Source organism: Eleutherodactylus coqui, unplaced genomic scaffold (assembly GCF_035609145.1).
Source record: "Eleutherodactylus coqui strain aEleCoq1 unplaced genomic scaffold, aEleCoq1.hap1 HAP1_SCAFFOLD_225, whole genome shotgun sequence".
NCBI lineage: Eukaryota > Metazoa > Chordata > Amphibia > Anura > Eleutherodactylidae > Eleutherodactylus > Eleutherodactylus coqui.
The window spans coordinates 206,548-220,196 of NW_027102163.1; the positions used below are offsets into that span (position 1 = coordinate 206,548).

At 50.0% G+C, this 13,649-nt stretch overlaps 1 protein-coding gene across 1 annotated transcript in view; it reads left to right on the forward strand.

The window, feature by feature from the left end:
- LOC136598681 (zinc finger protein 547-like) overlaps nt 1-13,642 on the forward strand; it is a gene marked incomplete at its 3' end in the record, with an annotated part of 70,593 nt that extends 56,951 nt beyond the window's left edge. Inside the window, exons 5-8 of the mRNA XM_066588760.1 lie at nt 979-1,082; nt 1,278-1,457; nt 1,540-1,663; nt 12,884-13,642. Of these exons, the coding sequence (XP_066444857.1) occupies nt 979-1,082; nt 1,278-1,457; nt 1,540-1,663; nt 12,884-13,642 (1,167 nt within the window). The remainder of the gene's footprint in view (nt 1-978; nt 1,083-1,277; nt 1,458-1,539; nt 1,664-12,883) is intronic.
- Nucleotides 13,643-13,649: the final 7 nt, after the last annotated feature.

Consider the following 13,649-nt stretch of genomic DNA (forward strand, 5'->3'; position numbering starts at 1 on the left):
CTTACCACCAGGATGTAGACTCCTCTGTATAAGAATAGTAAGTCCTAGTGACTGAAGCACGAGATCCCTCTGAGCACCAGAATGTAGACTCCTCTGTATAAGAATAGTAAGTCCTAGTAGATGAAGGACCAGATGCCTCTGATCACCAGGATGTAGAAGATGCAATCCTTTGCAGGGCAGGGTGAGGCTGGCGGGCGCCCCCTGCAGGTTATTTTGGTGGCCATTTGTATGACCTTCAGGATGTTTTCCATCTGTCATCAGTAATGCATTAGTCGTTCCTCGCTAGTGATATTTGTTATCTCTGTGACGGCAGCGTGTAACGGGTTTCGCTATAGAAGCGGTCGGCCTACTTTCTGCTGCAGATTGGGCCCAGACGGGATACGGCGGTGTAAACTTTACTGAGGTTTGTGCGGCTTATTGGATGCTGCGATCCGGATGCTGGTAAACGTTTAGGTCGTGGAGTCAGTAAGTAATTAGTACAGAGAAGTAATTAGATGGGAATGGGCTCATCTTCTCACTCCTTTTCTGGAGGAGCCACGGGCATGGCTTGATAGGCATTCTGCCAGGACAGCCCGGGGCGTTACAGAGGGCCCCCGGCTGCCATGACACCTGCACGGCTCCCTGCGATCTCATCCCATTTAAATGGCGCTATCAGAATTGACAGCTTATCGGAGTTGGTATCAGCCGCAGTAAACAGCCGGCGCTCGCGCTGTATGGAGGGAGATCGCCGCGCGTTCATACATACCCCGACGCTGCAGGACGTACATGTACTACCTATAGCACTAAGGGGTTAAAGGATTCCAGCAAATGTTTTTATAAAATTTCTTATTAAATGAATTCCTAATAAAGTATTTCTAAGGTTCTCCCACATTAAATGCTGCTATTATAAATCCTACTTGTCCCTCAAAATACCGGCAGCTGAACTTGGAGATGTTGGTTTTTGTGGTTTTTACATTGGTTCATATTGTTTCCATTCAGGTCCCTACAGGATTCATTCATCAAAGATGGAGGACAACAGAAACAAGATGGCGGAGAGTGTATTCAACCTCACCCTAGAGATACTCTTCCAGCTTACTGGGGAGGTGAGAGACTCTGATGATGTCACATTACATCATTCTTATCTATGGTAATAACAGATGATGTCACTGTAGAGAGGAGAGATTCTGGTGATGTCATATGTCATGCTTATCTATGGTAATGACTGATGATGTCACTGGAGAGGTGATGGACTCTGGAAATGTCTGCAGTGATATTTATAAATGTCTCTCCATATACAGGATTACACAGTAGTGAAGAAGACCTCTAGTGATGGCTCTCGGGCCCCTGTGTGTGATGGATGGGGAAGACCCCTGAGCCCAATCATGGGGCCCCCACTTCACCCCCTGATACACGAGGACATCAATGTACAGAAGATTCTAGAACTCACCAACAAGATGATTGAGCTGCTGACTGGAGAGGTGATGCTGCAGGGAATGCTGGGACATTATACAGTAACAGCACTGGAGGCTTCTGGGTAATGACTGTATATTGTGTTGTCAGGTTCCTATAAGGTGTCAGGATGTCGCTGTCTATTTCTCCATGGAGGAGTGGGAGTATTTAGAAGGACACAAGGATCTGTACAAGGAGGCCATGATGGAGACCCGCCAGCCGCTCCCATCACCAGGTAATGGATGTATTTAGGATCATAGCTGTGGAGGGGTGATGTGGGGCATGTGCCCCTGGTGCTTGTAGGCAGGAAGTGGGGTGTGAGCCAGGCAGGACACTGTGCTAGTTGTATTAGTAGAGCCATTCACTACACAGTTGTTGATTAAAGTCAGTATAATCAGAAGGCCTACATATCACCAGTACACATTTAGGCCCCCGGCACACGGGCGGAAATTCCGCAGCAGGATTTCCCGTAGAATTTACACCCGTGGAAGCTGCCATAGGATTGTGTTAGAAAGAATAATCCTATGCAGACGGCAGCGAGGAAAACAAATCGCAGTATGCTCTTTTTCGGTGCGGGGCTCTGTGAGCTCTGCACAGAAATGTCACTCCCTGACTGGCGGCTCGGCTCCGTCATGTGCCTGCTGGCCGGCAGCCAGCACATCAAAGAGCCGGAGCCGCGCTGGTCCCTGCAGGGGGTCGGGTCCCACTGCGAGAATTCTCGCAGCAGGATTAGACACGGTCGTCTGCAGGCGGCCTCATTAGTTGCTGATATGTAAGCAACCCGGTCTACAGTGACACTAGTCAGCGACTATATTGCGGATGACTACTATATCAAATGGAATGTGTCCACAGAAGATCTCGGCTCCACCAGCCCTACTGCTACAGTAGCCGTCGGCTGTGCAGGGCTGGAGAGGTGCCTTGGCCCATGCTATCCCGTCCCCCAACTATCCCCACTAGCTCCTCCGCTTTGTATTTAGTTCCTGCAGGACCGGAGGAGGAGGTATCTGGCATCACCAGTAAGAGCTGCTAGGTTGTATCTACAGAGTGGATATCCAGCTTGGTGGGACTTGTGAGTGATGGTGGCCAATAAAACATCATTGTCTGTCTTTATTGTTCTCTAAGTTTTATATTGGTAATTCGTGCAACCCCTCTAAATTGGTGAAGGGGTCACCAGTACGGCTGTGGCTACATGGAGACTCTGGCCACAATACTCTTCTCATTGGGATGTAATGGCCGTCAGTACGGTTGTATCGCAGTTTGCTGTGACCCTACAGTTACATGAAGCCGGGCTAGTTTGGACTGCTTGTGATTGTCGGGGCGGGGGGGGGGGGGGGGTCAAACTACAAGCCACAATGTATTCCCATTCACAGAAGTAGTGGATGAAAGTTGTGCCGTTGATATCACCTATCTGGGTGTCAGGAAAGCCTTTGTACAGTTTCACATTAACCCCTTAGTGACGAAGCTTGTTTGTGCCTTAGTTACGGAGCCAAATTTTGGAAATCTGACATGCGTCGTTCAACATAGCATAACTCCGTAAAGGCTTTGCATATCCCAGTGATTCTGACATTGTTTTTTTCGCCACACGTTGTACTTCATTTAGGTTATGAAAATAGACCGATATAATTTGTGTGTATTTATTAAAAGTACCAATATTGGAAAAAATTTGAAAAAAAATTGTCCTTTTTTTCACATTTTTAACTGTAATATCTTAAATATGTCCAAACACACTGTACAAAGTTTTGATAGGATATATAGTTCCACCTGTTTTCTTTATGCTTTAAGATTATGGAAAATGGCGAACACGTGATCAGGAACCGCTCAATGCGGCCCTCCGTGAAATCTCCAGGCTCTCGGCTAAGTTTTGTAGCCAGGAGCTGGGAGATTTTGAATTTCCCGGGGAAATTTTTTTGCGAATGCGTCCGCCATTTTGGCGACGGATGCGTGTGCAAAAGCTAGGGTAAGGTCCGTGGATAAATCCAGGGGCCTTACGTACGTCATTTCATCCTCCCTCACGGATATGATCTGTGGGGGGAGATGAAACGAAAGCTTTTTTAACTTTTTTTTAAACTTTTTTACACTTTTTTTAAACTTTAAATGATCACATGCTGGGTGACATCCATCTACTCCTGGCTACACGTGGCAGCCAGGAGCAGAGGGATTTTGAATTTCACGGGGCTCAAGCCCTTCTGTGCACGCGCCCAATGATTGACATCGGGCGCTCATGCGCAGAAGGGAACTTCGGGTCCCGGAATACCAGGGACATCGCGGAGGACCCGAGGTGAGTATTTTCAGATCCATGAGGGGAGGTGAAACTGGAACTTTTATTTACTTTTTTTTTTACTTTTTCGCAATCGCCGCTATCCACTGGATAGCGGCGATCGCGGACCAGGGGACCGCTCACATCTCCTGGTTCCCGGCTACCTTCAGGAGCCGGTAGCCAGGAGATTTTGAATTTGCCGGGGCTCCCGGCCTTCTGCTCATACCCGTGACATCATACGTCTGGTGCGCATGCACAGAAGAGCGGCGACGGGTCCCAGAGGACACATTCACCGCAAAACATCTCGATCAAGGCGGGTGAGTACTTTAAGCTGCCCTGATGGATACCTGCGGGCACCTACAGCATGGAGCTGTCACGTCCTCAGCCAAGTGGGCATTAATCCTAAGAGGACGCATATTTCTACGTCTTCTAGGATTAAAGCCCACTTACTGAGGACGTAGAATGCCGATGGGGCCGTCACTAAGGGGTTAAGATGAATCTCTGAGCTCTTATTGGCTGCAGTCCCTGTGATGTCCCATAAACCGTGCGGGACTGCAGCTGTAAATTGTCAGCCATTGATGCCTCCAACCTACCATCTGGGTTAGGGGCCATTTTATTCATCTTTGATTCGCTATTTATCTTTTATTTCTCCTAGCAGCTATTAGGCAGGCAGGGGAATGTATTTATTGTAAGGATTCTATGGAGCACAAAGAGTCTTAGAGGCTGTACTGATGGGCGATGAAGTTATTTATCACATATCTAATAGAGCATTATCAATTGCTCAGTGAGAGTCTATTCTTTCATCCCCCAGTGGGTGTAATCAGCACTGAGGAGTGTGAGCTGGCAAGTCCACCAGCCTCTTGTGTACCTGGCTTTATTAGAAGTCTGACAGACCATAATTTCCAAGGTTTGCTCCACATTAATACCCGGAGTAGAGGACATTGATACTAGAGATGAGCGAACGTACTCGTCCGAGCTTGATATTCGGGCGAATATTAGGGTGTTCGGGATGCTCGTTACTCTTAACGAGCACCACGCAGTGTTCGGATTACTTTCAGTTTCCTCTCTGAGACGTTAGCGCGCTTTTCTGGCCAATTGAAAGACAGGGAAGGCATTACAACTTCCCCCTGTGACGTTCAAGCCCTATACCACCCCCCTGCTGTGAGTGGCTGGGGAGATCAGATGTCACCTGAGTATAAAAATCGGCCCCTTCCGCGGCTCGGCTCAGATGCCTTGTGAGTTAGCTGAGGGAAAGTGCTGCTGGTGCCGGAGCTGCTGTAGGGAGAGCATTAGGAGTTAGTGTAGGCTCAAGAACCCCAACGGTCCTTCTTAGGGCCACATCTAATAGTGTGCAGTACTGTGTTAGCACTGTATTTTTTTTTTTTTTCAAAATTGGATCTGCAGAGCATTGCGCCCTGCAATAGGGACAGAAGTGGTGGTTAGGCAGGGAGAGTGTTAGGAGTGAGTGTAGGCTTCAAGAACCCCAACGGTCCTTTCTAGGGCCACATTTAACCGTGTGCAGTACTGTCCAGGCTGCTGTTAGCAGTGTTGCATTTTTTTTTTTTCTCAAAACCAGCTGTGCAGACCATTGCACCCGGCATTAATACTACAGGGATAGAATTGTGTAGGCAGGGCCAGAAGACATATATTATTCATTGAATAGACGCGGTGTGGCTTTTCCTTTGAAAAACAAGGGAAAAAATTCTATTTCGCCTGCCTCTGACAGTCCTCAGGGCTCTGGGTACGTGTGTGCTGCGTGCAGAACGTAAAAAAAAATCAGACGCAGCCAGCTACGTTTTACTGCAGGCTTGCGCCAATTTCTTTCCTGCATGGGAAATCCCTGATCTGCTGTAGCGAATAACTTTGTATCACTGCAGTTCTGTGACACATTTGCAGGGCCACAACACAGTTATTAAACTTAGTAGTATTCATTGAATACACGCAGTGTGGCTTGTCCTTTGAAAAACAAGGGAAAAAATTCTATTTGGGCTGCAGGCTTGCGCCAATTTATTTCCTGGCTGGGAAATCACTGGTAATACAGCATGCTGAGGGGTAGGGGTAGGGGTAGGCCTAGAGGATGTGGACGCGGCTGAGGACACGTAGGCCCAAGTGAGGGTGTGGGCACAGGCCGAGCTCCTGAGCCAGGTGTGTTGCAGCCGACTGCTGCACGATTAGGAGAGAGGCACGTTTCTGGCGTCCCCACATTCATCGCACAATTAATGGGTCCACGCGGGAGACCTTTATTAGAAAATAAGCAGTGTGAGCAGGTCCTGTCGTGGATGGCAGAAAGTGCTTCGAGCAAGCTATCATCCACCCACAGTTCTGCGCCGTCCAGTGCTGCAAATCCGAATCCTCTGGCTGCTGCTCCTCCTTCCTCCCAGCCTCCTCACTCCACTACAATGACACATGCTCAGGAGCGGGAAGACTCCCAGGAACTGTTCTCGGGCCCCTGCTCAGATTGGGCAGCAGTGGTTCCTCTCCCACCAGAGGAGTTTATCGTCACTGATGCCCAACCATTGCAAAGTTCCCGGGGTCCGGGGGATGAGGCTGGGGACTTCTGGCAACTGTCTCAAGACCTTTCAGTGGGTGAGGAGGACGATGACGATGAGACACAGTTGTCTATCGGTGAGGTAGTAATAAGGGCAGTAAGTCCGAGGGAGGAGCGCACAGAGGATTCTGAGGAAGAACAGCAGGACGATGAGGTGACTGACCCCACCTCGTGTGCAACGCCTACTGAGGACAGGTCTTCAGAGGGGGAGGCAAGGGCAGCAGCAGGGCAGGTTGCAAGAGGCAGTGCGGTGGCCAGGGGTGGAGGCAGGGCCAGACCGAATAATCCACCAACTGTTTCCCAAAGCGCACCCTCGCGCCATGCCACCCTGCAGAGGCCGAGGTGCTCTAAGGTCTGGCAGTTTTTCACAGAGACGCCTGACGACCGACGAACAGTGGTGTGCAACCTTTGTCGCGCCAAGATCAGCCGGGGAGCCACCACCAACAGCCTCACCACCACCAGCATGCGCAGACATATGATGGCCAAGCACCCCACAAGGTGGGACGAAGGCCGTTCACCACCTCCGGTTTGCACCGCTGCCTCTCCCCCTGTGCCCCAACCTGCCACTGAGATCCAACCCCCCTCTCAGGACACAGGCACTACCGTCTCCTGGCCTGCACCCACACCCTCACCTCCGCTGTCCTCGGCCCCATCCACCAATGTCTCGCACCGCACAGTCCAGCCGTCGCTAGCACAAGTGTTGGAGCGCAAGCGCAAGTACGCCGCCACGCACCCGCACGCTCAATTGTTAACCGTCCAAATTTATCAGCCTTGAGATGCTGCCGTATAGGGTTGTGGAAACTGAGGCTTTCAAAGCTATGACGGCGACGGCGGCCCCGCGCTACTCAGTTCCCAGTCGCCACTACTTTTCCCGATGTGCCGTCCCAGCCCTGCACGACCACGTCTCCCGCAACATTGTACGCGCCCTCACCAATGCGGTTAGTGGCAAGGTCCACTTAACTTGGGACACGTGGACAAGCATAGGCGGGCAGGGCCACTACATCTCCCTGATGGCACATTGGGTGAATTTAGTGGAGGCTGGGACAGAGTCAGAGCCTGGGACCGCTCACGTCCTACCCACCCCCAGAATTGCGGGCCCCACTAAACCAGAATATGCTTCCTCCACTAAACCACCCTCCTCCTCCTCCTACGCAACCTCTGTCTCGCAATCAAGATGTGTCAGCAGCAGCAGCACGTCGCCAGCAGTCGGTGTCGCGCGGCATGGCAGCACAGCGGTGGGCAAGCGTCAGCAGGCTGTGCTGAAACTACTCAGCTTAGGAGATAAGAGGCACACGGCCCACGAACTGCTGCAGGGTCTGACAGAGCAGACCGACCGCTGGCTTGCGCCGCTGAGCCTCCAACCGGGCATGGTCGTGTGTGACAACGGCCGTAACCTGGTGGCGGCTCTGCAGCTCGGCAGCCTCACGCACGTGCCATGCCTGGCCCACGTCTTTAATTTGGTGGTTCAGCGCTTTCTGAAAAGCTACCCACGCTTGTCAGACCTGCTCGTAAAGGTGCGCCGGCTCTGCGCACATTTCCGCAAGTCCCACACGGACGCTGCCACCCTGCGCACCCTGCAACATCGCTTTAATCTGCCAGTGCACCGACTGCTGTGCGACGTGCCCACACGGTGGAACTCTACGCTCCACATGTTGGCCAGGCTCTATGAGCAGCGTAGAGCTATAGTGGAATACCAACTCCAACATGGGCGGCGCAGTGGGAGTCAGCCTCCTCAATTATTTTCTGAAGAGTGGGCCTGGTTGGCAGACATCTGCCAGGTCCTTGGAAACTTTGAGAAGTCTACCCAGATGGTGAGCGGCGATGCTGCAATCATTAGCGTCACCATTCCTCTGCTATGCATCTTGAGAGGTGCCCTGCAAAGCATAAAGGCAGATGCTTTGTGCTCGGAAACGGAGGTGGGGGAAGACAGTATGTCGCTGGATAGTCAGAGCACCCTCCTGTCTATATCGCAGCGCATTCAGGAGGAGGAGGAGGAGCATGAGGAGGATGAGGAGGAGGGGGAAGAGACAGCTTGGCCCACTGCTGACGGTATCCCTGCTGCTTGCCTGTCATCCTTTCAGCGTGTATGGCCTGAGGAGGAGGAGGAGGAGGAGGAGGATCCTGAAAGTGATCTTCCTAGTGAAGACAGCCATGTGTTGCGTACAGGTACCCTGGCACACATGGCTGACTTCATGTTAGGATGCCTTTCTCGTGACCCTCGCGTTACACGCATTCTGGCCACTACGGATTACTGGGTGTACACACTGCTTGACCCATGCTATAAGGAGAACCTTCCCACTCTCATTCCCGAAGAGGAAAGGGGTTCGAGAGTGTTGCTATACCACAGGACCCTGGCGGACAAGCTGATGGTAAAATTCCCATCCGACAGCGCTAGTGGCAGAAGGCGCAGTTCCGAGGGCCAGGTAGCAGGGGAGGTGCGGAGATCGAGCAGCATGTACAGCCCAGGCAGTGCAACAGTCTTTAAGGGCCTGGACAGCTTTATGGCTCCCCAGCAAGACTGTGTCACCGCTCCCCAGTCAAGGCTGAGTCGGCGGGAGCACTGTAAAAGGATGGTGAGGGAGTACGTAGCCGATCGCACGACCGTCCTCCGTGACGCCTCTGCCACCTACAACTACTGGGTGTCGAAGCTGGACACGTGGCCTGAACTAGCGCTGTATGCCCTGGAGGTATCCTGCGGCTTGCTTGTCCTGCGGCTAGCGTCTTGTCAGAGAGTGTGTTTAGTGTGGCTGGGGGAATCATCACAGATAAGCGTACCCACCTGTCAACCGACAGTGCCGACAGGCTTACACTCATCAAGATGAACAAAGCCTGGATTTCCCCAGACTTCTCTTCTCCACCAGCGGACAGCAGCGATACCTAAGCAATACGTAGGCTGCACCCGCGGATGGAAGGATTGTTCTCTATCACCATCCAAAACGGGGACATTTCTGCTTCATCAATCTGTGTATTATATTCCTCCTCCTCCTCCTGCTCCTCCTCCTGAAACCTCACGTAATCACACTGAACGGGCAATTTTTCTTAGGGCCACAAGGCTCACTCATATAATTTTTCTAAAAATTTTTTATACGTTTCAATGCTCTTAAAAGCGTTGGAACTTTAACTTGAACCAATTTTTCGTTAAACTGGGCTGCCTCCAGGTCTAGTTACCACTTAAGCCACATTAACCAAAGCGATTAATGGGTTTCACCTGCCATCTTGGTTGGGCATGGCCAATTTTTACTGAGGTACATTAGTACTGTTGGTACACCAATTTTTTTGGGCCCTCACCTACAGTGTAATCATAGCAATTTCTATGTTCTTCGCCTGCACTCATGGTACAGAAAGGTGTGTGGGGTTGGCCTACACTTTAGCTACATAAATGTAACTTGGGCCTTGGCTATACTGCAGCTACTGGAATGGAACTAAGACTGCGCTCCCACTATACTGCTGCTTCGGAATTGTTCCTGGGGCCTGTGTAGGCTGCTACTATTACTTAAATGGAACTTAGACTATGCTCCTCCTATACTGCTGCTTCGGAATTGTTACTGGTGCCTGTCTTGAGTGCTACTATTACTGAAATGGAACGAAGACTGCGCTCCCACTATACTGCTGCTTCGGAATTGTTACTGGGGCCTGTCTTGAGTGCTACTATTACTGAAATGGAACTAATACTGTGCTCCCCCTATAATGCTGCTAGTGATATGTTAGTGGGGCCTGTCCCAATGCTACGGCTGAAATGTTACGAATTATGGGCTCTGCCTATACCGCTGCTAATGGTATGTCTCTGGGGTGTGGAAACAGAGGCTTCCCAAAGACATGATGGCGGCGAGGCCATTTACCACCAACGCGGTTACTGTTAAGGTGCATATAACCATGGACACGTGGAGAGGACACGTAGTGCCTCAAAAACATCCCCCTCCTCCTCCAACAATGAAAACATTCTTGGCAAATGCCTTTGCATTGGTTCGTCTGGTGGCAGTCCAAGAATTTCACCTTTACCGACACAACAAGAGAGCCCCCCCACCATCCCCCCGCCACGGCCCACTTAATCCTGGCCACATTCCGAAAACCAACAAAATAAAACCGCGCTACTAGGTCCGCAGTCACCACCACATTACCACCAACGCGGTTACTGTTAAGGTACATATTACCAGTCTGACTGGGGCATGCAGACACCTTGACAGAATGAATAGTGTGTGGCACATAGGTTCCCCATTGCTATGCCCACGTGTGCAGCTCCTGATGGAGGTGGCACAGGATTGGATTTCTCATTGCTTCTGTACAGCATTGTGGGCTATCGCCCCGCCCCTTTTAAAGAGGGTCGCTGCCTAGCCATGCCAACCCTCTGCAGTGTGTGCCTGCAGTTCCTCCTCATGGCAGACGCACTTATAAATAGACATGAGGGTGGCGTGGCATGAGGGCAGCTGAAGGCTGGGCAGGGACAGTTTGGTGTGCGCTGTGGACACTGCGTCGCGCAGGGGGGAGGGGGGTTGGGCAGCATGTAACCCAGGAGAAGTGGCAGCGGAGTGTCATGCAGGCAGTGATTGTGCTTTGTTGGAGGTAGTGTGGTGCTTAGCTAAGGTATGCCATGCTAATGAGGGCTTTTCAGAAGTAAAAGTTGTTGGGAGGGGGGGGGCCCACTCTTGCCGGTATTGTGGCTTAATAGTGGGACCTGTGAACTTGAGATGCAGCCCAACATGTAGCCCCTCGCCTGCCCTATCCGTTGCTGTGTCGTTCCCATCACTTTCTTGAATTGCCCAGATTTTCACACATGGAAACCTTAGCGAGCATCGGCGAAATACAAAAATGCTCGGGTCGCCCATTGACTTCAATGGGGTTCGTTACTCGAAACGAACACCCGAGCATCGCGAAAATTTCGTCCCGAGTAACGAGCACCCGAGCATTTTGGTGCTCGCTCATCTCTAATTGATACTCATTTTTCTCTATCTCCCCAGCTGCCTGTATTTGGTATACAGGATATAGCTGAGATCTCAGGAAAATTGCATAATCATCTAATATTTATAGCACTGGAAAGAAAGGCACTGTGATACTAGTGCAGAGGGATAGCGGTTCCTGAGGAACTACCCTATCGGTAGAGAAACGTGTCGAACTGAACCGACCCAATAGGAATAATTTCCTGGTTACAATTGACATTCCATCTCAAAATCAAACTCTATAGAGATTTCTGCCGCACCCGCGACCCTTACATGAGAAGTCTTGATGGTAGTGCATTTATGTAAACCATCTGTACATCTATGACTTGTATATGTGAGGTCTAGATGGTAGCGGTTTATGCTCACAGATAAGTGATTTAGTGACAGTAGCGGATTTCTGATCGGTCTGTCATCTAATCCCGTTAATTGTTCTGACTGCGGTTCTGGTTATTGTAAGAACCTGCAGTCTGTGTTTGTAGCCAATAACATTTTAATGTATACTAATAAAGGATACATTTTAGGTATATGTCTATTCTGTGAAGGGTCTTTTCCTTTTGGTTACAATAAACTTTTTCTGCCCCAGAGAATTTATTTTGCAGCATGACAGGGAACTATGAAGTGTATAGGCTCCAGGGTCATACAAAGAAGCCATGGGGCCCCAGAGCGAGACTCAGAATGCCTCCCTGCCCCGGCCTAGTCCTGGTCTGAGGTGACAGAATATAGAATTACCGTATGTACCAAGCTGTCTTATAGATGAGCAGTTCTATATTTGCTGCACACCGTGTGTTACTGACATCCGGCTTCATGGGAGATTTTATATGCGTTCTTTATAGAAAACCAGAAACTAATGTTGGTGCAGAAATGGCCGAACTCCATCTGTATGGAATATAGTATTCCTGTAGCTTGGGCTCGGAGATCTACCGGGGACAGGAGCCCGGGGCTTGTGGAGGACTCTGCTGCAAGTTACTCTTCATGACCCTTTTTCAGACCCCCCCAGGACCCCCATCTTGTTGATGAAAACCAGAATTAGTTACTTGTAAGTCCCGATTCACAGCTGTAGTTTTTGGTGATGTTTTCTGCACTTACAATCGCTTGGTGGTTAAGTGAGCTGCAAACCAAGCGACTTCTATAAGTGAATGATCCTCCCTCACTTGCTCTGTCAGGACTCGTGTTTACATGGACAGACAGTTGTTTGTAATGGCTCTTTTCAGTGATTATTCTAGCCACTGTGTAAAAGCACCCTTAGGCCGCCTGCACACGAGCGGGTCGGATCCGGCAGCGAGAATTCTCGCCGCGGGACCCGACCCGAGAGCCTGCAGGGACGAGCGCGTACTCACCCGCGCCTGGCGGCCCCGGCTCTTTCATGTGCCGGCTGCCGCGCAGCCGGCGCATGCGCAGACTGGAGCCGGCGGCTGGGTGAGTGCGTGCCCCGCACAAAAATAGGACATGCCGCGGTTTGTTTGCCGCGCGAGATTTCGCGCGGCCAAACCGCGGCCGTCTGCATAGGAGTGCGTATTGTAATGCACTCCTATGCAAACTTTCAGTGGTGGAAATCCCGCGGGAAATCCCACGGCGGGATTTCCGCCCGTGTGCAGGCGGCCTTTGATGATGATTACCTTTTTCTACATGACTTGTTATTTGCATAGAAATGTTATAAAATATCAGAATCATTTTAAGATATATAATATGAAAAAAATTCAACTTTATTCTTGGCAGATGACGGTACCGGGAGCTCAGAGGGACGTCTGATATCTGCAGATTGTAACGCAGAGGATTGTGGTATCACACAAGATACATATGAAGAACCTGCCATTATCCCAGATATCTCCTCAGCCCTTCACAGCAAAGATCCATCATCTGATTCTCTTATACAGGCCCCATCTTCTGATCCATCACACACTGATAAGCAGAATAAATGTCACAGAAAGAGAAAACATCAAAGAGCTGACAGAAAGGAGAAGCCATATTCATGTTCAGAGTGTGGGAAATGTTTTGCAGTTAAATCACTCCTAGTTATACATCAGAGAACTCACACAGGAGAGAAGCCGTTTGTATGTTCAGAGTGTGGGAAATGTTTTGCAGTAAAATCACACCTTGTTAGACATCAGAGAAGTCACACAGGAGAGAAGCCGTTTGTATGTTCAGAATGTGGGAAATGTTTTGCAGTGAAATCGGACATTGTTAAACATCAGAGAATTCACACAGGAGTGAAATCTTTTTCATGTTCAGAATGTGAGAAATGTTTTGCAGTGAAATCAGCCCTTGTTACACATCAGAGAATCCACACAGGAGAGAAGCCATTTTCTTGTTCATATTGTGGGAAATGTTTTCAACGGAAATCATATCTTGTTAAACATCAGAGAACTCACACAGGAGAGATGCCATTTTCTTGTTCAGAATGTGGGAAACGTTTTGCAGTGAAATCGGACTTTGTTACACATCAGAGAATTCACACAGGAGAGAAGCCATTTTCTTGTTCAGA